The sequence below is a fragment of the Lissotriton helveticus genome, chromosome 1_1 (assembly GCF_964261635.1).
Source record: "Lissotriton helveticus chromosome 1_1, aLisHel1.1, whole genome shotgun sequence".
NCBI classification, from domain to species: Eukaryota; Metazoa; Chordata; class Amphibia; order Caudata; family Salamandridae; genus Lissotriton; species Lissotriton helveticus.
In genome coordinates, this window is record NC_136057.1 from 1,670,608,857 (window position 1) to 1,670,632,541 (window position 23,685).

Genomic DNA, 23,685 nt, shown 5'->3' on the forward strand with positions numbered 1-23,685 from the left:
TTTTTCTTCCTTACGAAATGATGTCACATAGTAGTTAGCTTCCTTATCAATATGCGCAGCTTTTGACTGTCAGTTACTAATGACAGTACTACGAGCCACTCATAAGATCATCAAATTTTTATGTATCTATTTTCGAAATATATACAGACAAAGGAAGCAGATTATTTCCGTCTGTATTTAAGTGTAAAAATCATTACATGTGCAACTTCTGATGTTATTGGTAGATTTGATGATTTAGCTAATTTGTAGCAGTGGCATTAACTAAAATTCATTTATGTTCTCAGGCTACTTTCAAGGGCTGGATGGACATCATGTATGCTGCTGTAGACTCTAGGAAGGTAAGTTGGTTTCAGTTATATCTGGTTTTACCACGCTTCGGGATTACCTTTTACACGTAAAGTTTGCTTGTTTTTCTATTGATGGCTATGAAATCAAAATAAACGCTGCATAATTCTTTCAGCATAAATGTGTGAAAGAGACGTCTATCTGAGCCACATCAAGATAAATAAGCATTGGCAAGGCCAGTAAGTCTGGTATTCATTTCAAAGAACGTGTTTCTTCATTGATTGTCGATTTTGTTTATTTGAGCATGTGGGTTGTTGAGTGCGTGAATGAAAAAATGTTAAAGGGTACGTAATGAGATGGATGAGTGAGTGGCAGAGTGCATGTATGAATGGTTGAGTACATTGATGGGTGAACAACTAAGTGAATATAGATGGATGAAAACAGGCATATGAGCTCACTCACCCATGCAGTAACCTATTCATTCGTCCATTTAATAAGTAATCATACTGTTGTGTGTCTCTTGTCCATGCTCATTCACTCCTGGCATGAATCTGTGACCATGCAAACACTCAATGTGTGGCCTCATACAACAGGAGACCAGAATCTCTGCATTTTCCTTAATGACATTTTTCCAGCAATTTTTCTCCTTCTATGTGAACAGGAAGGGACTTTCTTGATAAACTCTTGTGCTCGTGTTGAAACTTGATTCACCAGAATAACTGCATTTAGACAATAGAATGTGAGACCCAGATTAGCTAGTCCAATATTTAGGTGCCATTTCCTGGGTACTTGATAGCAAGCAGAAGATAAGTATGTTAGTGTCCAAATGGAATGCACACTACGTACGTGGATGGACACCCTTAGTAACTCTGGTGACCTCCTTGGCATTTTCTTTATTCCTCAGGGTCTGATGTTGCTGTAGGCCAACTAGTTTGTGGTGATCAGGGTAGTCTTGGTGGCCCCTACCAGCTTTGGGTTTAGACAATACTAACCTTCCACCTACTGAGTTTGTTATAATTGTTGCACACTGATGCTCCTACTACATCAATAACATTAATGTGCGACCCTAAGCTAATAGAAGGCTACTTTAGTCATACTTCATATGGATGGGTTCCTATATTTTGCTCCTTCTAGCTTTTACTAATCACTGCATAAGACTGGCAATGGAGAAGGGAAAGACCATGAGAGGCACTACACTTCCCAGTGTGCTCTCCGCAATACCACCTTGACTTGGTCACTCGGCACTGTGGCTAATTAACTGTACATTGTAGCTTGGTCTTTACCCTCGTGATGTAGAGGCGACTATCTCTCAATCTTGCTAAACATGTTTTACTTCTTTTACAGAAATATTGTGTCTGGAAGATGAAAAGTTGAAATTATTTGAAAAATCCTAATGCCATCATTACTAGCGAGCTGTAACTATCCTCGTTGTTTCCCTTCCATGAAATTACATTACTTGCGGTCTCCGTAATTTTTTGTTGAGTGGTATAGTGGCAAATAGGAATTTTTGGGGCAATAATGTGCAGGAATCTGACTTACAGTGCTGTGCTGATTTTTGCATGTTTCCGCCTGTGTTCCACCCAAAGACAGGGCATGCTCCACTTGTCAGCTACTGCTATAAAGTACTATAAAGGGACCCTGTTTAGTTCAATACAACTTCTATGATGGATACAGCAAATAAGTCCTCTACTCAGCAAATCTTCGGTGGCCAGCTGAGGGAGGAGCAATAGGTCTGCATGGATAGCCTGCCTTAGAGGCATCCCTTATGTGAGCAGTTATTGTTTGAAGGCAATTATAGCACTTCAGTGTATTTGGCTTTGATTATGGTGAGGGGCGAGAGAGGAACCTACAGGCACAGACGTTATTAAAATCTTCCAAGATTCCATCCATATATGGCTGATCGATGTATGCACTAGATACCTGTCCTCTTGGGCACTGAGTGCCTTAGTTTACCTGCTTGATGATGGTTGTTTGGCTAAATGGGTGTGTCAAGCATAATAGCTTATGATTTGTAACCAGATTGAGTTGCAGCTTTAAAGATACTTTAGATACATATTACTGGTATACACTAATCATGTGCTGAAAAATCTATTTGCAATCATTTGTTAATCTAGGATAGTTCTCCCAAATGTCCATCACTCAGGGCATCAAATTTATAAGGCTAAATAAGAGAAATATTGTTGTATATCACACAGTTGATAGATTGCAAAATAAATCACCTCATATTTTATGTTTGCTATAAACTTATGCCTACGAAATATTGGAAATCCCATATATTGACAATGGCGGTTTACCAAGGTCCTGGTCCCATTTCTGCATAGTTTGATTGTTTCAGTGTTTATGTACTGTGTTTTATACGTAATATAGAGAAAGGTATTTGTATATATGTTTAGGGCACAACTTGTAATGTGAGGTTGTAAAACATGGGCGATTTGTGTTTTAGTGGGACAAAATGTGCTTGTTTTTGGGAATTAATGCACTGTCAATGCTGATATAAGTGCAGCATGAAATATTTATTTTAACTTGGAAGTGTGAGATTTTTAAACCAGCTAACTGACTTATGTCATATACCAAATGTGTAAAGGTCATGTTTATGTAAGCAAGAAGACACTTGTAAGCAGAAATATTGAGAAGAAAAATGATGCAGCCTTTTTTCTATATTTGTTGTTATTTAGTGTCCAAAGAAGTTCAATATGCAGAAGGTCAATATGTATGTGGCTTATTAATCAGTAAGCAAATGTGTCTCGTCTCATTAGAATTAAAACACAAAAAATGGGGGGAAAATGCGGGTTTATGTAGTGTACCATACACAGCCCTTGAGAGAGAGAGTCAACTTATTCACCTTATCCATAACCATTATGGTTTAAAATTGTGGCCATCCTCTAGGGTCATTGTTAATTGCATCATGCTTTGTTGGGTGTGTCAAATTGCTGCCACAGACCTCCTTCCGTCGAGGTTTATCGGCTTGTTTTAAATGTGCAGAGATTGGATTAGATTCATTTGTAGAAAATCAGCTGCTTACGGTTAAACATCTGCTTCTTGGACTCTCTCAAGATAAGCTTAAAATATTGGCTTGATTTTACTGTCCCTGTTAAAGCCTTTATAAATGGTTCTGTGCGAGTAAAACTTGTGGTTGTCTTGTTCTAACTTCATACTGCACAGCAAAGACAAAGAGAGATGCCTCTTAAGTAAAGCAATCTTGCAAGTTAACAACAGTTATTTTTTGTAAGAAATAAGACCGCACATACGTTGTGCGACGTGTTGTGTTATGTGAATTTGTAGAGCACGTATAATCACCCGTGAGGGTATCCAGGTGCTGAGTCTGGCAGGATGAAGGGGATGAGGAGAGCATGCCTGTTTCTTCTGAGAGAAACATGTCTTGAGGTACCTTCGGATGTTTATGAGGAAGGGGAGGCTCTGAGGTGTTTCAGGAGGTGTTCCAGGTTTTGGATGCCAGGTATGAGAAGGAGGGTCCTCCACTTCTGGTCTTCTTGATCAGAGGGAGGTATGCTCTTGGCTGTGACACAGATTGAAGGTGCCTGGTGGGTCGGTAGAAGTTGAGGCGGTGGTTGAGGTAATTTGGAACTGTGTTGTGCCGAGCTTTCTAGGCGTGGGTGAGTAGCTTGAGGTTACATCTTTCCTCAATTGGTAGCCAGTGGAGATTCTTGATGTTTGGAGAGATGTGGTTATTTCTTGGGATGTTCAGAATGAGTCTGGCGGCAGCGTTCTGGGTGGTCTGGAGTCAGCGTAGGACATGGGGTGGGATTACAATGTAAAGGGTGTTTCTGTAATCAAGTCTATTTTTGATAAGCGCCTGGGAGACCGTTCATCTGGTGTTCAGTGGGACCTAGTTTAAAATCTTAAGTGTTATTCGCAGGATGTGGAAACATGATGATTAGACGGCGTTGATCTGTCTGCTCATGGAGAGGTGGGGGGGGCAAGTTTGGGGGGGCCACCAAGTGGTCTCCCAGAGGGAGTGGTTGTTGCCTAAGTTTAGGACTTCGGTTTTGTCTGTGTTGAGCTGGAGGCAGTTGTTTTTCATCCAAGCAGTGACATTTCTCATGCAGTTGGAGAAGTTTGCTTTGGCGATGCTGGTTGAGTTGGTAAGGGAGAGGATGAGCTGTGTGGCAACAGCATAGAATACTATGTTGATTCTGTGGGCTCTGACGATATCCCCGAGGGGCATCATATAACCGTTGAAGGGTGTTGGGCTCAGCGACGATCCTTGAGGGACTCCGCAGAGGAGTTTCTTGGTTTCTGAAGTGCAGGGGGAAAGTCTAACTCATTGAGTTCTGTCCTTGAGAAAGGAGGATATCCACTTGAAGACCGGTCCACAGATACCTAAATGCTGAAACTTTCTGATGAGTGACTTGTTGGATACCATATCCAAATCTGCGGAGAGGTCGAGAAGGATGAGTGTGTCTGTTTCTCTTCTTTCGAGGATGCTTCTGGTGTCATCAGTGGCCACAATGAGAGCGCTCTCTGTGCTGTGGTTGGTGCAAAAACCTGTTTGAGAGCTGTCTAGGAGTTGATGGAGTTCTAGGTTGTCTGCGAGTTGGATATTGAGGACTTTCTGATTTTTTAGGTCTGTAGCTGCTGAGGGTGTTGAGGTCCGCTGTTGGTTTCTTCAATAGAGCATTGACTTCTGTATTTCCAGTACAACGGGAAGGTTGCGGTGGTTTTGGAGATCTGAGGGGGCTCCTGAGTTGAAGGCATTCATCAGGGTGGTTGTTTCTTTATTCAAGAGTGGCTTCCAGTTGCTTAACTGCTGTTTGGTGATAAAGCAGCTATCCAGCTGGTAGGAGGAGTTTGAATCGGAATTCTGTTGGTGGTATGTCTTGTAGATCTTGGCTATCTTCTTTTCGAAGACATATGAGAGGTTTATGGAGAGTGATGGGTTGTTGTCAATGTTACCAGGTGCAGGGTTGGAGATCTCCTTGATGATGGGGAAGAGTTAATTGCCATTGTTGAAGTTGGCTTTGAGTCTGAGAGTTAGGGCTTTTTTCTTTGCATCTCGTAGTTGGTGGTAGAGGTTGAGGGTGGCTTTGTACGTGGATCTTGTGGTTGTGTTTTTGAAGAGTCTCCATTTTCTTTCAAGTTGGTTGCAGTGGTGCTAGGACTCCCTAAAGTCGTTTGTGTACCAGCTGGGTCGTTTGTTGTTTTTGTAGGTCGTGAGGGAGCGGTGTGGTTAGCACAGTCAGCTAGCCATTTATTGAAGAGCTTGGTGTTGACATTGAGGTTCCTGAAGTTCTTGGGTGGGCGTTCATGTAGGGTCTTGATCTGATTTTCTTCTGATATTTTGTCCCAGTGTCTTGATTGTGCTTTGAGTTTTTCTCGTGGGATGGCTTGGTGGGCAGGTATCTTGAAGTGTATGATGTAGTGGTTAGGCTATGTGAGCGGGCTTGTGTGGGTGGTGGTGATCTTGTTGTTTGAGAAAATAGGGTCATGAGCGTGAGCTACTGAGTCCGAGCTTGCTGAGGCTGTCGAGGATGGCCATGGAGTTAGGTTCTCTGGAAATTGAGGTCCCCAAAGAGGATGTAGTTGGTTGATCAGATGTAGAGGGGAACCATTAGGTCTGTGATGTAATTGCAGAATTCCACTATGGGGACAGTAGGCAAAGTTTCCTCTAAGGTTGGCGCTGTAGTCTTTTTGTATTTTGAAGTGGTGGTGTTCCATGAGATTGGTGCCGAGTCTGTGGAGGTGGTGCAGTCAGTTGTGTTTTTGTAGATGATTGCGAGTCCTTCACCTGGTTTGTGGGTTCGGTCTTGGTGTATGATTTTGTAGGTGGGTAAAATGACTGCAGCAATGTTCAAGTTGGAAGCTATGTTCAGAGATGTTTCGGTCAGGAAGAAAAGATCCCAGATTTTAGTGGAGTATTTCTTGAGGGATCAGACATTGAGGAGCATGGCTTACAGTTGGTGAGGGGTGGCGGCATGTGTCAGTTGTTTGAAGGTGGTGGTGTCAGCGTCTGATGTGTCACAGGTGAAATCACAATAGGTGCAGGAGAAAGATCTTAGTGGTGCTGGGGGATGCGCGGCAGCAGCGTGTTTGCCGGTGTGTGTTGAGTTCGCAGAAGATGACGGAGGAGTAGCAGTAGTGAAGGCGTTCATTGGCTCTGGTGGCAGTTGTGGTGTTGTGTTGGATGGTCCTGGGGCCGGGTTCCTTGAGCGGTCCAGACGCAGACGGGCTTGTCTTTGGTTCGCCAGCTGTGCAGCCTGTATTAAGTTGATCCTGAGGTGGGCAGGTCTTCTGTTGGCGGGGAGAACGGTGAATGGGAAAAAGCTGGGTGGGAAAACCCAGGTATTAACGGTGTCACTTGGTCAAAAAGCGGAAACTGGATCAGACTGGAACAAGCAGGAGCTGGAGGCCAAGGGCAAGTGGCAAGCTAGGTGCCCTGGTGCAAGCATGTCTTTAATCTTGACTTAATGTCTGCCTTTCATTATTGATTACAATTTCAAGACAGAAAATCTATGGACTGCTCAGAACTCCAGAATCATAACGATGTCCTACACACTCGTTCTTTACAGTCACATTGGTATAAATCGATGTTGGTTGGCACTGTATCTAACAAGCTGGCAATGCATTGCCTTCTTGCTGGATGTGTTGTGCCCACTTTGAGAAGCAAAGTTGGCCGATGGTGTTTTGCTTCTTTGCTATCTTTTTCCCTTTGTGTAACTGTAAGTGAAAATTCCTTAGACAAATGCTTTGCAGTTATTCTGATTGATTGAGTACGATAGTAGCAATCATAGCAGAGGTAGAAGTGTGTCTTCCACTGTTCTGTAGACTTCTAAATTCATACTGGAATGCAAAACCTATTTGGCCTCAGTGTGTTAGCCTAATGTTTTTGTATTCGCACACATCGGAAAACAACTCTTCATTACTAGAAAACAAGTAAAATGATCTTCTGCCCGTAGTTACCACAGAACTGCTTTGTCCCCCTCAGGCAGCACACCGTCGCCAGTGGGAGGTCATATCACTTTTCTGAACTCCCTGGGTTTGACCAATTGGTTGTCCAGATTGTGAAACACATTTATTCCCTGCCCATTGTTTCATATCCCTCAGATATGCGATCCACAACACCTACCGGAGGACCACTTGTTCATGCTCCGAGGGGAAGTTCAGGCTATCAGGTCAAGGGAGCCATAGAGAGGGTACTGGTGTCAGAGATCGGACTGGCTATTATTCCTGTTACTTTCTGGTGCAGATAAAGGACAAAGGCATTTGTCCCATCCTATATCTTCGCCTTCTGAACAAGTTTAAAATGCTCACCCTGGTTCAAGTTCTGTCTGCCATGGATCCATGAGACTGGATGTTGGTATTGGACTTGCAGGACACCTATTTCCACATCCCTGTCCTGCATTCATTCTATGCAGTTTCAGGTAGGCTGAGAGCACTTTCAGTTCTTGGAGCCCCCCTTTGGCCTTACCAGCACACCTTGGGTGTTCACAAAGATGATGGTGGTGGTTGTAGCCTATCTGCGGTGTTTGAGAATACCAGTCCTCCCATACCTCGATGACTGGTTGCTGCTAGCGAACTCTCCTGAATCAATCGTAGACCCCTTCCAGACATCATTGGTCTTTTTCATCTACATGCCGAAGTCACACCCAGCTGCTGCACAACAGTCCCCCTTTATAGGAGCCATCATAGGTATGGTGCTCTTCCGGGCCTTCCCACCGCCTCAATGAGCTCAGGTCATTTGAGCAATGAGACAGAGGTTTCCACCTTTGCCATGGATGTCAGTAAGAGCAGCTCTGAGGCTTCTTGGCTTCCTGCAGCCTGACTGTGGAGCATGCCAGGGGGCACATGAAGGCTCTACAGAGGGATCCGAAGTTTCAGTGGGTCAGAACTAAGATTACCTTTCGCATTTCATCCAGGTGCTGAGGTGACAGCAAAAGACTTGAAGTGGTTGCTGCTCGACTGCAATTCAACCAGCAGCTGATGCCTCTTCCTACCCCACCCAGAACCAATGTTTGGGACAGATGTTATGTGAATTTGTACAGCGCACAACTCAACCTGGACGGTATCCTGGCACTGAAGCAGGAGCTGCATGGGCTGAGCAGGATCGGGGCTATGTGAAGAGCCAGGTCTTCAGCTTCTTGCGGAATTCAAGAACTTAGAAGGAGGTTTTGATATGCAGGAGCAGGTCATTCCAGACTTTAGTAAAGAGATAGGAGACGGCACAGCAACCAAATCTAGTTCTGCATATGCAAGGGATGTGTGCAAGCAGGAGTCCGGCTGAGCAGAAGTGTCTCGTAGGTTTGTGGAAATGTTGGTAGGTTTCTAGATATGTGGGCCCAATGTTGTGGGAGGCTTTGTATGTATGTTTGTAAGGAGTTTGAAGAGTGCTTGTTTGTGGAGTGGGAGCTACTAGAGCTCTTTGAGGTACTGAGTGATGTGAGTGTGGGGTGGGAGGTTGAATGTGAGCCTGGCTGCACAGATTTGTATGGTCTGAGTCTTCTGGTCAGTTGAGCGGTGATTCCAGCATACAGTGCATTGCCGTAGTCCACCTTGCTGGTGATTTGGGCTTGGGTGATGGTTCTGCGAGTTGGTGGGGAGCCCTTTGAAGATTATGAGCATCTTAAATGTGTGGAAGCAGGAGTTGTAGACTGTGTTCACTTGGCAGGTCATGATGAGGTGGTAGTTTATTACTATTCTGATGTTCTTTGCATGGGTTTGGTGTGGGTTCAAGTTCCACCGGACACCAGGTGGAGTCCCAGAGTGAGGTGTCTTTGCTGAATAGTACTGCTTCAGTCTTGTCTCTGTTGAGCTGGAGGCAGTTGTTTTTGATCCATCTGTCAACTTCAGTCTGAGCTGGGTGTCATCAGCATAGGATATAATGATACCGAGGGCACGGATGATGCTTGCAAGTGGGATCATGTATGCATTGAACAAGTTGGGGCATCATTACTGGATTGAGGAGGTCATTTGGGAGAAGTAGAGATCAGAGTGCTCTGGTCTCCGGCAGAGACCCGTCTCCACATCAACTTGATGGAATTGCAGGTGATTCGCTTGGCACTGAAGGCATTTGTTCCATCCGTCATAGGAGGGATGGGTGTAGATTCTTACAGACAACACAACCGTTATGTGGTACTGCTACCAGCAGTGCGGTGGGGGGGTCATTGGTCATGTGCCTCAAGGTCCTACATCTATGGATGTAGCTGACAGCTCAGTCATGTCTCCGGCCATCCAGCACCTAACAGGATCTTTAAAGGCCAGGGCAGACAAATTCTGCCTACATTGCCTAGCGGATCAGTAATGGCAGCTACATTTGGAGGTGGCACAGGGTGTCTTCCAACAGTGGGGAGAACCAGGGTTCAGTCTTTTTGTCACCACAGAAAATAAGTAGTGTTCAAGCTTCTGCATGCTGGTGTTCCTAAGAAGCTGTTTCTCCCTTGGAGACGCCTTCCATCTGATCTAGGGCCCGGAACTCATGTACGCCTTTCTGCCTCTACCACTTCTGCCCAGAGTATTGAAAAATAGCAAGAAAGACTGGGCTCACATCATCCTATTAGCTCCATCTGGGCAAGGAGAGTGTGATAATCAGAACTTCTATCAATGAGCATATGTCCTCCGATTCAGCTTCCCCTTCGGGGTGACCTCATGTCGCAGCTGCAGCAAGCTTCCTCCCACTAAAAATGTTCAGGGCGCTGGTAGAAGATTGTTGTCTGTGACACTCAGCCTTTACAGGCCCAGTTGTCTGATGTTTTCTTGTTTTGTCTTTGTCTAGCCCAGCAAGGCCTTGCTGTGGTGTCAATTAAGGGTTATATTTCAGTCGCATTCAGACTTCCTATGGTCATCCAATCAGCCATGTCTTTTCAGTTCACCCTGTCGGGAACTTGTTCTTGAAAGGGCTGATTCACATGTGCCCACCCTAAACTCTTCCAGAGGAGGGTGGCTTTCTTGCCAGAGATAGTCATCTCCTTTCACATAAGGCAATCCATCACTTTGCTGCAATTCCACCCTCATCAGGAAGTCAAGTGGATCCACCATCTTGATCCTAACATGGCCCTCAGTTTTTACATCATTTGGGCCAGAGACCATCGATTAGACAATTAATTTTGTGAGGGCTCTCCTGGAGTTAGAAAGGAGAAAGTGGTGCAAAATAGAGCCATATTCGGATGGATTGTATTATGCATAAAGATCTGCTATGGGCAAACCAAGAAGCAGCCACTAGAAGGCTAGTTTTCTCATCCCAGGAGCAAAGTCTGCTACCACAGTGCTTGCACGTTGCGTGCCAGTCTTGGACATCTATCTGGCTACTACATGGGCATCCCTCCACACATTCGCTAAGCACTACTGCCTGAATAGTCCAGCCCAGCAGGAGGGAAACTTTGCCCAATCAGTCCTGCAAGATTTCCTGGTCTGAACCATTCCACATGCCCTCTACATTGGGAGGTACTTCATTGGTATCTATTCACAAGGTGACGAATCTGCAGTTCTCTATCAGGAAAACAAGTAAGTTATCGGTAAAGCCATTTCTTAAAGAAACTCTATCTATCTGTTGAAGGGACTCATACAGTCTGCAAGATTCCAACTTTAGAGATCTGCACACAGGCACATTTTCATTGCTATGGGTTATGCACCCAAAGGCATGAAAGAAAAATCAGTGAGAAAGTGACGTCAATGCATAGAGGTGATGCCGATATAGTGTCCCAGATGTTGCATCTGCAAAGGAGGTGTTGGTGGAGTCCGAAAAGGACAATCTGCCATCCTTACGGCAGCAGCGGCAACGATCCGATGCAGAGCTGCACGATGCCACCTACCGGCGTGCGAGGGAGATGCCATGAAAATCTTCTAGATCCAGTAGAAGACTTGGGAAATTCGCAGGGCAAGTAATCTGCTGTTCGAGTCCCTACCAGAGAATGCTTCACCAAAGCTAAGTAACGTATTCGTGCATTGATCCCTTATTCTCCTGTAAAAACTTAGTAGAAATTGTAGTCTTATGTTGAGTCAGTACATTGTGTTTTAAATCCCACACTTCTAATCTCTAAACTCCACAAATCCCACTACTTTGCTCACCAATGTTCATCAGTAGGGGCGAGCAGTCTGAAATGCAAGGCACCGAAAATATTACCCCCTAACAGGCAATTTACACAGAAAAGGCACTATATGCTGTCCCTACCATTGCAAGAGCAAACTTCGCCAGATCCGCGGACCCCTCTTCCTGCATACAGCCAGCCACTTGGCCTGTTTTTTTTTTAATAAAATCTTTTTATTAACTTTGCAGAAAACAGTGGTGATCGTCACAATCAGACAGTTAAAGACATAAAATTGTACCTTAGGAAAGTCAAAGCAAAAAGGGTTGTCTACCTTTGATATTACTCATTACAGTTCATCATTATACATTCAACAATGCGAGTGGTTCGTCAACCCCGGTAGTCTGGGGGGGTTCGCAAATGTGGCCCCTGTATTCATTCCATTTGGACCAGATAGCGACCCATTTCTGTGGGCATCCCCTGGCTACATAGACTGTCTTCTCCTGGAGCATGCACCAGTCCATGTCCGTTTTCCAGGGACCAAGTTTCGGAGGCCCCGCTGCCCCCCACAACCTAGCAATGTTCCTTTTTGCGATTGCGAAGCCCAGTGTGGCCCAATTCCTCCCACGGGATGACAAGTCAGTGGGCTCCCAAATATTTAGTAGACACCTCTTTGCCTCGACTCGTATCTCCACCTCCCACACCTCCTGCATGCAGTGATGTATTCGTTACCAATAAACCTGGAGCAATGGGCACTCCAATATAATGTGGAAGAATGTCCCTACCTCTCCACATCCCCTCCTGCAGAGCCCATCTGCACTGTGGCCCATCAGTTGCAATCTTGTCTCAGAAATGTAAACTCGATGGAGAATTTTAAGCTGAATCAAGCGAAGTCTGGCTGATATGGCTACTTCCTATGGGGACGCTAGCACACTTCTCCACTCTTCCTCGTCTATTTCCAACCCATCAGACTCCCATTTCCCTTTAAGGGATTGCAATATGTCTGGGGAGTTATTAATAATTTTTTTATATGTGAGGGAGATGGCATGTTCGGGAAGGTGGCCATCCAGTAATCTGTCCTCCAAGGGGGACGAGGCTGGGGGAAGAGTCCCCGGGGGGATGTTGGATTGGAGGGACCTGCAAGTATTGGTAATATTCTGCTTTAGCGAGCTCATACGTGTGTTGGAGTGATGCAAAGGACACAACACCACCTGAACCCCATAAGTCTTTTATGTGGGAGATCCCGATCAAGTCCCAGTTGTGGAACCCTTTGGTGCGGCTCAGAGTGCCCAGTCTTTCCGAAGCCCATAACGGGGTAGCCATAGTTAGAGTGTCGGCCCAGCCCAATTTCCATTGCACTATGTGCCATATTTGTACTGAGTGTTGGTGGACCCGGTAAGCGGGTACCTGCCAGGTTTGGAGTACAGCGTGGCCTCAAAATTGCCCCCCCGGTAAGAGCCAACGGTCCATTCCATACCCTGGGTCATTGCCATCGCAGTACGTGCCCTGATTAATGGCCGCGAGGTGCGCAGCCCAGTAGTACTTACGAATGTCCGGGAGCGCTATGCCTCCATCAAACCAGCCCAATGTAAGCTTCTGGAGGGAATTACGAGGCGCCCCGGAACACAGTAGCTCTCGCAGCGTGGTCTCGAGAGATGCAAAATATGGCTGCGGAGCCAGGTCTGGGTAATTCTGCAGGGCATATAAAAATCTCGGCAACGCCATCATTTTAAAGAGTGACGCCCTACCTAGTAGGGACAACCGTAGCTTCCGCCAGGAGGCCGAGTCCCTCTTGAACCATTGCAGAGGTGGCAGGAGATTCCTCTCATACCTGGTGGCCGTGTCTTTGGAGACAAAAATCCCCAGGTATTTAAACCCATCTGTGGCTATCTTAATCGGGCAATTCCGGGGGACCGCCGGATGGTCGCCATGAAGGACATACATTACGGACTTGCGCTACTTGACCTGTTGCACCTAACTTCCACAACATTGCAGATGAGCAGTATTGAGCTTGTCATGTCAACCTACAGCCCCTATTTCGAATCTTGGTGCTGTAGAGAATATCCTGAAAGCCACAAATGGATAGATCTTTTAATTCATGTATTGTATTCACGGATTATGTTTTAAAATCTTATTATAAAATTGAATGTTGATGGGCAAGCCCTCTACACTGAGCAAATTGGGAAAGACGAGCATGTTACCTGAAATACAGGAATATTGTATATGAAGCTGTGGGTTGTTCCTTCTCAGCATTTATCAAAATAATTGTGATTAAGAATGAAAATTCAAGCATGGTGTTGCAGAAATTCTAGGAGTTCCTGTGTAGATATACGAATATCCCCTCTGCATGGTGTGCATTCATATTGTGAGTCCTTGGTATCCTTGTTTTTGCAGTCTGACCCAATCTCACACTAATCTAACATGTGCATGAAGGCCTAGGCATGTTCCTTGACATGAGGTCCTAGATCTGTCCTAGACCTGGAGGGGTGCACCAAGTGCCCTCTGCTTTGCAACAGTGAACTACCATCCCTGTCAGGAGTTAATATGTAGAGCGGTGAAAGCAGCATACTATATTTTCACAAATTAGTGGTGGTGAAAAGACCTTTTTTTCCTGTGTTATCCGGGAGAGAGAGAGCCTTCTGGCTCCCACGTGTAAAGTTCTTCTGCTACAGGCTAACCCTATCCTAGTGCTAATATCTCTAACCTTGTGTGTATGATCTTCTCAACACACACATGGAAGATGTATAGGTGAACCAGAGTGACAGAGGCCTGCAGTTTATGTTTTGGAAGCCCCTAGCATTTTCATATGTACCAGATAGAGGTGGTGATGTTTTCTCAGAGGAAGTGTATGTCTGACATTCAACTCGAGGGAAGTGGCTTAGACTTTCAAGTGGGGGATTAGGAGATAGCTCTGCCCATAGAAATTTGATTAAATAATTTTACAGCAGAGGGCTGCTGATTGATCTTCCTAGCACTGCCATTTTATAGAAGATGAGATTGAAGGGTGGGGCTGTAGACTTTTTTGTTTAGAGTGAAGGGTCCTATAGTTGAGGCCAGCTTTTTTCCTCTTTTGTTGATCAATGCCGGTGTGGCTGTTGATAGCCAGGTGTGAAATGCACACTTCTCTTTGTTTCTGTTGTGTGTGCTCCAGTCTGGAGAATGCCTTGCTTTGATTAGCATTACTCTACTCAAAACTATAGTCTGGACGACAACCTAGAAGGGCACCTGAAACCGGTTCTGAAGGTGCAGACATAGCATACACATTCTCTGGCTGCTATTTCTTTATGAAAGTGAGAGCTGTTGAACCACTCATTGTTCCAAATTCTCTTTACCAAGATGGGTGTGCTCTTCAGAGTACCCAGAGGACTGCAGTGCAACCATGGCTGGTGTCTGTCTACCTGACAGCCAGCTCCACAGAGGTTATAAGACATCACCTGGAGTCTGATCTTAAGAAAAAGTTGTCACCCAGTTCTGAGGCACCTGAAAGAACTCTTCCCCAGAGAAGAGGGAAGAAGAGAGCCAACCCTACAGGAGGAGCTGACTGCCAGCATAGGCAAGAAGCAATTGACTCTAGGGCAGAGATCCACCCAACAGACTTCCTAGGGTGTGACTGGCATGCTCACAGATCGGGCCTGCCACCGTCACTGAAGGGTTAGACCCACAGCAGCTGCCCAAAATGTGCCAGAGTGGATCATATTTGTGAACCAACTGTTGCAAAGTCCATGGCACACGTGCCTCAGCATACTATTGCCAAGCCCATGGCACTTGCCTGAAATGTGCTCCAGTGGGGAAACATCCTTTACAACGCAACTTTTACTCCGCACTACCATTACGACGCAGCTATTACAACGCAAGTCATTACAACGACTTGCGCTGGAGGGCGTTGTAGGATAGGGAATAGTTTAATTTTCTATCCAACACCTTCCCTACTATCCACGGGGACTGGAGTTGGAATAGAAAATTAAAATATTCCACTATCCAGCGCCCCCCAACGCAAGTCGTTGTAACGACTTGCGTTGTAAAAACTGCGTTGTAATGGCATGCGGAGTAAAAGCATGCGTTGTGATGACATACATCCGCTCCAATGTACTCTGCAATGGTTAGCACGCTGCATTTGCCTACAGTGCGTCCTAGCCAGCAGTTTTGTTGAACCTCATTGCTGGTAAACCCATGGTAATTGGCTGAATATTTCCTGAATGGACTCTAAAATGAGTAGTCCACAGCACTTGCTGAAAGTGTTGATTGTGGCTGCTAAAGCGCTTACCCAAAGTGTGCCCAATTGGACTTTGACACAGTTGCTGAACTGTGGAGCACCTTGAAATGGTCCAACCGCTGCCAGCTGGACTCGAGAACCGAAGATGACTATTTGCTATCTCAACCCCAGGACCTTCCAGCGGAGCAGCAGACTCACTAGCCAGCCTGTGTGGAAGAAGGACCCTGCGATGACCTGTGATCTCCAACTATACACTGACTCACCTTATGACCAGACGAGGGCCGATTCTCTGATGTCCGAATGTGATCCTGACTGAGATCACCTTTGTTCTTTGCTATGCATCTCCCGCCAGCCACCTCTCACCCATATCTGGTTCTGGACTGGGTGCCGAGAACTAGTGTGTTTACTCCGAGCAGAGTGAGGACATGCACTAGCAAGTGGCAAGGCCTTCCACAAGCACAACAACTCTATTTGGTGAGAAAACTAGGACTGAGAGACTGAGTGCACACTTAGTCTGTGGGGAGGATGAGGCATTGCTCATTTGCCTGAGACCTACATTAGACTTGCCCTATGTTATGTAAAAGGGGAGATGGAAGGTGAGCACAGGTGATACCCTTGCGTGGTCCATTGACCTTGTGCCAGAGACTGAGTACCTGCATATTGTAATGTGTAGCATCGAATTGTAAAGTATATTAAAGTACTATCTTTTTTAAAAAGACAAGCTGTGGGCTGGGCCATCAGTTATACTGTTGAGTGTTTGTTGAATGCTGAGCTTGTTGTACCCCACACTACACTTCCGGAGACTATTGTGACTGCTCGCCATTGCTAGTTGAGAGTCGAGGTCTGAAAGGATTTTACTTGACCCATGTTGCAGAGCAATAGTAGGACGGACCGCAAGACATCAGCGGTAAACGACAAATGATGCACTATTGATTAAACACACAAAAAATGTTGTTGCTAACTAATGGTGCATCACTTATGTAATATACTCTAAAAGCTTGCTGTGATTGCTAGCCTCCTCAGGTTCATCAGTTTTTCATTGGTGCACAGATTTATGAGTGTTGTCAATTCACCATAGGAAGCTGGAGTTCTTTTTCTGTTGCACAGGAAGTGAATACTGGTATTGCGTATCATCATTTAGAGCTATGTTTAACAGTTGGATGCGTTTTGTCTCCTGTTAAGGTGCATCAACAACCGAAGTACGAGGACAACATATACATGTACATGTACTTTGTGATCTTCATCATTTTCGGATCGTTCTTCACCCTCAATCTTTTCATTGGTGTCATCATTGATAACTTCAATCAACAAAAGAAAAAGATAAGTCCACTTTTTTTTTAGAATTTATGGTCAGACTTTGTTTTAGGATGCCAAACACATATTGTTAATTTACTTGAGTCTACCCGATAGTTCCCTTAATCCTGTCCTATTTCAGCAAATTCAATTAATGTTACAAGGTTTCATTGCATGTAAAAATGTAGTTATAGTATGCATTTGTTATAATTTATTAATGAACCCTTGTGTACTGATAGAAAGTTGGTTATACTGTGAAACAGAGGAGCAAGAGCATGTTAAGCATGGTTTATTTGGGTTTGTGGTGGAGGACACATCAGCAGACAATCATGACTCTAGCCTACCTTACTTGCAAGGTGGTCATAGCTTCATGATGACGCATTCACAGTGACGGTGTGATGAGATACTGCCACGTACCTACTTAAAACACATTTTGGCAGATGACCTAAAGTGTGTACAAGCTTGTCAAACCCAAAATGGGAGCTTGCGTTTCTGGCACCAACTCGGACAACTGCACAGATCCCCTGATTAACTAAAGTGGCTGGCAGAATTTTGGGGGAGCTAGCATCAGAATGTCTGTTGCCTTTTAATCTTTATCTTAAGTACACAGAAGCCCATGCACACAAAGGTTTTGTAAATCCGTTGATTCACTGGGACTGTCCAGCACAGGAATGGATTCCCACCGTGACTGGTTTGCCTACTTTGCTCTGTTACAAAAGGCAATAGTTAGGATGAGCGCCAAAGGTTCAATGTTACCATTTTCAAAAGGATTTCATTGATAATATATTTATACTTTGCTCAGGTACAAGCATAATTGATGAAGTTTAACAACACAAAAGAGTATAAGTAAGACCTGTATGTTGTGCAGATGCACTAGAAGGCACACCGGGCTCCTGTAGTCACATACAGGACTTGGGGAGTGCGGACATGCACAGCATCGCTTGAAGACTATGGGTTATGGTGCAATGGGGGCACATGCAAACGTCCACCTCATATCTCAAGTTTACATGTTAAAACTCTCAATGCAAAGTAACTTTCTTATTGATGCTCCAGTAGATTTTACAGTCAAGACTCAGAGGAGCTAGCAAGGAATTGGACAGTTGAGAAAATTAACGTTCTCCATCGCGAGTTGTTCATTATTATTTATAACAATGACTATCCTGAGCTAGATGAGGAGCCCATATCAGCTATGCAAGATATCTCAGTTTTCAAAATCCCCTAAATAACAAATGCCCGCTTGGATTTGTTTTACCTGGGCAATTTTCATGTAAACTGGAAAATAAATACAGTGATGCAGCTTTTATCTTTCCACTGCGTATATTTGATTAAAAAAAAGAAAAACAATGGTAATATGCAGACAAGCATAAAGAGGGAATACAATTGTAACTTTATAAGTATCCCACAATACTTTGTAGTGATTATCCATAATTTGTCCTGTACGGAAAGTAAGACTCTCTGAAGACTGAGGTACTACTTCTGCAGTGTAGAAGTTTTGACAGCTTTTTTTTAATGACTGTTTTCACTTCTCCCATATTCTTTATAGCGCCCGTTGTAGTGACTTGCAGAGAGAAAGCTGTTAGACTACAGTCAGTTTCCCTCCCCTTCTTTCCCAGTGGCCATATCGTATTTGTTTGACATAGGAGTCTCCTGCTTTAGAGAAATGTCAAGGAATTATAACCATGGAGCATGCATTCTTCTTTTTTTTTAAGCCATATGTTCTTGATTTTCTGCTTTTGAATAAACTTTACCATAACAACATACAACTAAGGATTGTCACTTACATAATTACTATAGGCACATTTTACTAGAGGTGCACAATTTTGTTGAACGAAAAAAAGAATTGTAAATCAGCTGGGGGCTAAGTGCTGGTGTCGGGTGCTAAGCCCAAACTGTTACTTTTAGGCCCCATCAACAGCTCAACTTAGTTCTTCTAATTTTGGCTGCCATGTGGACAGGATACATTACTTTGTCTCTCAACTCTGTGAACACATGAGGTGTTATCCAGGCCCCTCGCCCATTATCTTCTCACTGGGCACCATTCCAAATTATGCCTCCTTTCTTTAATCGCAGTGATAATTTGCTTCTCTGACTTAGCTCTATGTTTAAGGGCTTGTTGGTACCGAGTTACGTCTTGTCACTAATTAAGGGTATCCTCTTCTGGTCTCTTTGTTTCTCCCCTTATGCTACCCACCTCCACAACTGCCACCCTGTGAATCCTCTTACTTCTCTTGCGAGGCGGTGGGGGGCTGAGGGGCTGATCTTTTTCCTTGCTATCGCCACTCCACCGTCCCTCGATAGTTCTGTATTTCAGTTGAGGCATGACCCCTGCTTTCCAACTCAGGTCCTGCACCCTGTCCTGTCCAATGTTCATAAACACGGGAAGAGATGAGTTGTATTCTCCACCATGCCCTCTCCTCCATAGGTACCAGTAAAGAGCTCTACTAAGATGCAGCGAAAAAACATGCCAAGTCCCACCTTAACAGATCCTTAAATTTGTTAAGAATTTAAGATTGAGCTGACACAATGGCTGGATCCATAGCTACAGTGGTTAGTTTGCAGGCATGCACAAATGAAAAACCCTGAAGTATGAGTGTAAAATAAAATAAAAATGCATTCGCTTTATTTTCATTTTATATACATACAAGCATTACAGTAGCCCTCTCCATGTACTCTCGTTATCCACCAAGAGTATGCAGTGTTACTTATCACATTAAGTTATAATCCCAAAATAGCTAACTCGTAAGTCACATTACAATGTTCTTCTTGAATAATTACATTTGATGTATTTCTTAGCACAGTGCCTACTCAATAATTCAGCTCCCTCACTGTGGTGTCAACTCGCTACATTCTGCAGATCAGTATTTTCCCTTCTTAGTACTTCGCACCTTGCAGGTATAACAATTGTAAATATATCTATCCAATCCCCATCTGTCATGCCCTTCCATATCCTCCTCCTCAGCAGCTCTCAGGGCAAGGTGTGCTTGATATGGTCCCCAGATGGTCCTAGGCCTGCAGCATTTTGATATAAGGGCATTATAATTATCTGATTGTGTATTACAAAAGGACAGGTCTGTAAACCGCTCTGTCAGTGTACGTGTTGGGCCTTTCATCCATCGCATAGAAAATCTTATTTTGGCTATTAATATACCATCCGCTGTCAGTTTCCTAGTTCACTTGGGTAAGTACTTAGTGTATCCTAGAAGTGCCAACAATGGTGTCACAGGTATAGTGAGTCTTCGCCATTTGCTGCAGAGCCCCAAACACCTCTGACCAATATTTGTGGCTCCCAGGGCAGACCCACGCTAAATGTGTGAAGTGTCCCCCTGCAGCTCCGCATCTTGCACAGTTATCGTCCTCTCTCAATCTATATTTATACAGTCTAGCCAGTGTATATTATATACTCTGCAGGAATTTAAAATGTGTAAAGTGGTGTCTACCATTTTGTGAAACATCTTTCGTGCTAGAGCAACAGTACAACCACTGCTCCTCTGTTATGTCTATACCTAGTTCATCACTCCAGTCCTGCATCGCCTTTATGTGCTTGAAGTTAATTTCCGATCTAATATGTTTATAGCGTGTTGATATTGTGCGCTGAGGGGAGTGGGTCTGTAACAGAAATCTCAGTAAGTTGTATTCCCGTGGCTCATGCATACTCTCCCCCAATGCAGAGTGAAGTGCCAGTCTTGCTTGGTGGTAATCATATCTTGTGAGGTGCGTTACATCTGCCTGTGGTACCTGTGGTAGGCAGACAAAATATCGAAATTAAAATATCGATATACAATAATATCGATGTTTTAATATCGATGGTATAGTATATCGATGTGCCATAATATCGACAGACAGAATATCGAGATTAAGGTATGTATGTTAGTAATATCGAAATTTTGTTGTTTAGTGTTATGTATTTTATTTTGTTGTTTATATGTTTGCTAAATATGTTTAGAAATGTATGTTTGAAAATTAGTAATTTTGTTAACATTTTGCGTTTTAGTATTAGAGCGGGTTGTGGGTTTATAGGGGAATAGGGTGGGAAGTAATTTAATAATAATTAATTAATTAATATATGTTTGTAAATATTTTTAATTAATAATTAATTGGTAATTAATTAATATTAATTAGTTAATTAATTAATATATGTTTGTAAATATTTTTAAATAATAATTAATTGGTAATTAATTAATATTAATTAGTTAATTAATTAATATAATTTTGTACATATTTTTAATTAATAATTAATTGGTAATTAATTAATATTAATTAGTTAATTAATTAATATAATTTTGTACATATTTTTAATTAATAATTAATTGGTAATTAATTAATATTAATTAGTTAATTACATTAATTAGAGTAATTTTTTAATATATATAATTTTTTTATTGTTAATTAATTATTTGGGAAAAATTAATATTAATTAGTAAATTAAAATAATTATAGCTAATGTGCTAATATATTTACTTTATTGTTATTGTTAATTAATAATTAATTGGTAATTAAATAATGTTAATTAATTTTGGGTAAAGGAGTATTTTTAGGGTTCAGGGTCAGTTTTCAGTTCTTGGGTAAAGGGGTATTTTTTGGGTTCAGGGTCAGTTTTCAGTTTTTGGGTAAAGGGGTATTTTTAGGGTTCAGTGTCAGTTTTCAGTTTTTGGGTAAAGGGGTATTTTTAGGGTTCAGGGTCAGTTTTCAGTTTTTGGGTAAAGGGGTATTTTTAGGGTTCAGGGTCAGTTTTCAGTTTTTGGGTAAAGGGGTATTTTTAGGGTTCAGGGTCAGTTTTCAGTTTTTGGGTAAAGGGGTATTTTTAGGGTTCAGGGTCAGTTTTCAGTTCTTGGGTCAAGGGGTATTTTTAGGGTTCTGGGTCAGTTTTCAGTTTTTGGGTAAAGGGGTATTTTTAGGCTTCAGGGTCAGTTTTGGGTTTTTGGGGTACAGGGGTATTTTTAGGGTTCAGGGTCAGTTTTGGGTTTTTGGGGTACAGGGGTATTTTTAGGGTTCAGGGTAAGTTTTGGGTTTTTGGGGTACAGGCGTACAGGGTAAAAATAAAATAAATGTAAATTTATTTTAAATCAATTAAATGAAATTAAAAAAAATAAAATTACATTAAATTATTAAGTTTTTAATTTATTTTAAATGTATATGTATTACTTTTAATTTTTTTATTGTTTTAATGTTTTTATTTAATATTTGTTAAATTATATGTATTTTAAAATTATTTTTACATTATTATTAATACATTTAAAAAAACAATATTTTTAATTTCGATATTTTTGTACTACGATATTATTTTTTCGATATTTTTGTACTTACCATTATGTAGATATAATTTCGATATTTTTGTGTCGATATTTTTGTATGTAGATATTCTGTCTGTCGATATTATGTCAGACATTCGGTACCTGTAACTGCTCCCATGTCTTAACAGACCCTTCTGAAAAGAAGTCTCCCATGCTTCTTAAATTTAGCGTGTGCATTGCATTTATAAGAGCCTTTTCTCGACTGACCTGTACCACTCGCATCGTTCAATGGCAGTTTCGGTGAATAAGGAGTGTGATCTTCTGCATATCAGGTGCCTGGCGTAGTTGCTGCCTAGTATCCCCTACTGGGTTTCTAACATGATATCTTCTCTGGATTTACCGAGGAGATCCTGCGAGACTGTTAATGGGTTTACCTCCTCCCTCTCTATGTATAAATGTGGGCTTCATGAGGTCCGTGTATCCAATGTAATGCTTGCATATGTTGTGTTGCGCAGTAGTATGCTTCAAAGTCCGGTGCACTCAGGCCACCTGCTCAGTATGACTTGGTCAAGGTCTCCCATTGTGCTTGCGGTTCCTTCCCAGTCCAAGAAAGTCCGATCATTAGAGAGTGTAAAGTGTGTAAAAATGTTCTTGGCAATGGGGTTGGGATATATACAAAATGAAACAGGAAATGTGGAAAAACAATCATTTTCATGAGCGATATGCGCTCTAGTAGTGATAACGGTAACTGGATCCATTTTGCAATTGCCTCCATATGTTTCTGTACTGCCTGGTCATAATTTTCCCAAATTACCACTTCTGGATTAGAGTGAATCTGCACCACCAGGTAGCATATGGGATCTGAGGTCCACACTATAGGGTAGCCTGACTGATAGGAGGCAGTGATTGCAGTAAATGAGAACGCAAGTAACTTACTCCAATTTATTCAAGTCCCGAGTGGTGCCTGAATTGCTCTACCTCCTGAACAATTGGTGTCATATTCCGTTCAGGCTTCCATGCATGCAGTAAAGTGTCATCTGCGTAAGCAGATATTAACATATATTGGGGGATTTGCAAACCACAGTGACTGTGATATTCTCTTATGGCACAAGCTTCAGCCGTTAAGGCATATAAAAGGGGAGAGAGCGGGCATCCCTGTCTAATGCCTCTGGTAATCTTAATTGGGGCAGAAAATAACCCGTTCACACGTATCCGAGCTGTAAAGGCACCGACCTGTACGATAAACACTGCTCCGCAGGTTCACCAGGTTTTAATAATGGAATTATTGTAGCTTCTCTCATAGTGGGGGGCATGGCACCGTCTTTGGCCTTTTCTTCAAAAAGGTTTAACAAATGTGGAATTAGTTGATCTCGGTAGGACTTGTAAAAGGCTACGGTGAGCCCATCTGAGCCGGGGGCCTTGTGATTAGGCATGCCTTTGAGTGCAGCAATGATTTGAGACGGACGCAATGGAGCCAGCAGACGCTCTCTAAGGGTCTCGACCTGCCAGCTAATTTGAATGTATGATAAATAGTCTTCTGCTGATTCTTCTGAGCCTGAGGGGCGAAAGGTGTAAAGGTCTATGTATTATTTATGAAATCGATCAACTATTTTTGATGCATCGTGTATCAACACACCGTTCTCACCCTTATCTTTGTTACCTTATTTGCACCGATTGCTGGGCGCAT

General features: G+C 43.1%; 1 protein-coding gene across 2 annotated transcripts in view; it reads left to right on the top strand.

Annotated features, from left to right (window-relative positions):
• SCN8A (sodium voltage-gated channel alpha subunit 8) overlaps positions 1-23,685 on the top strand; it is a 566,978-nt gene that overhangs the window by 464,956 nt on the left and 78,337 nt on the right. For both annotated transcript variants that reach the window (XM_078688933.1, XM_078688934.1), the window contains exons 22-23: positions 285-338; positions 16,657-16,794. In XM_078688933.1, coding sequence (XP_078545059.1) covers positions 285-338; positions 16,657-16,794 — 192 coding nt within the window. The remainder of the gene's footprint in view (positions 1-284; positions 339-16,656; positions 16,795-23,685) is intronic.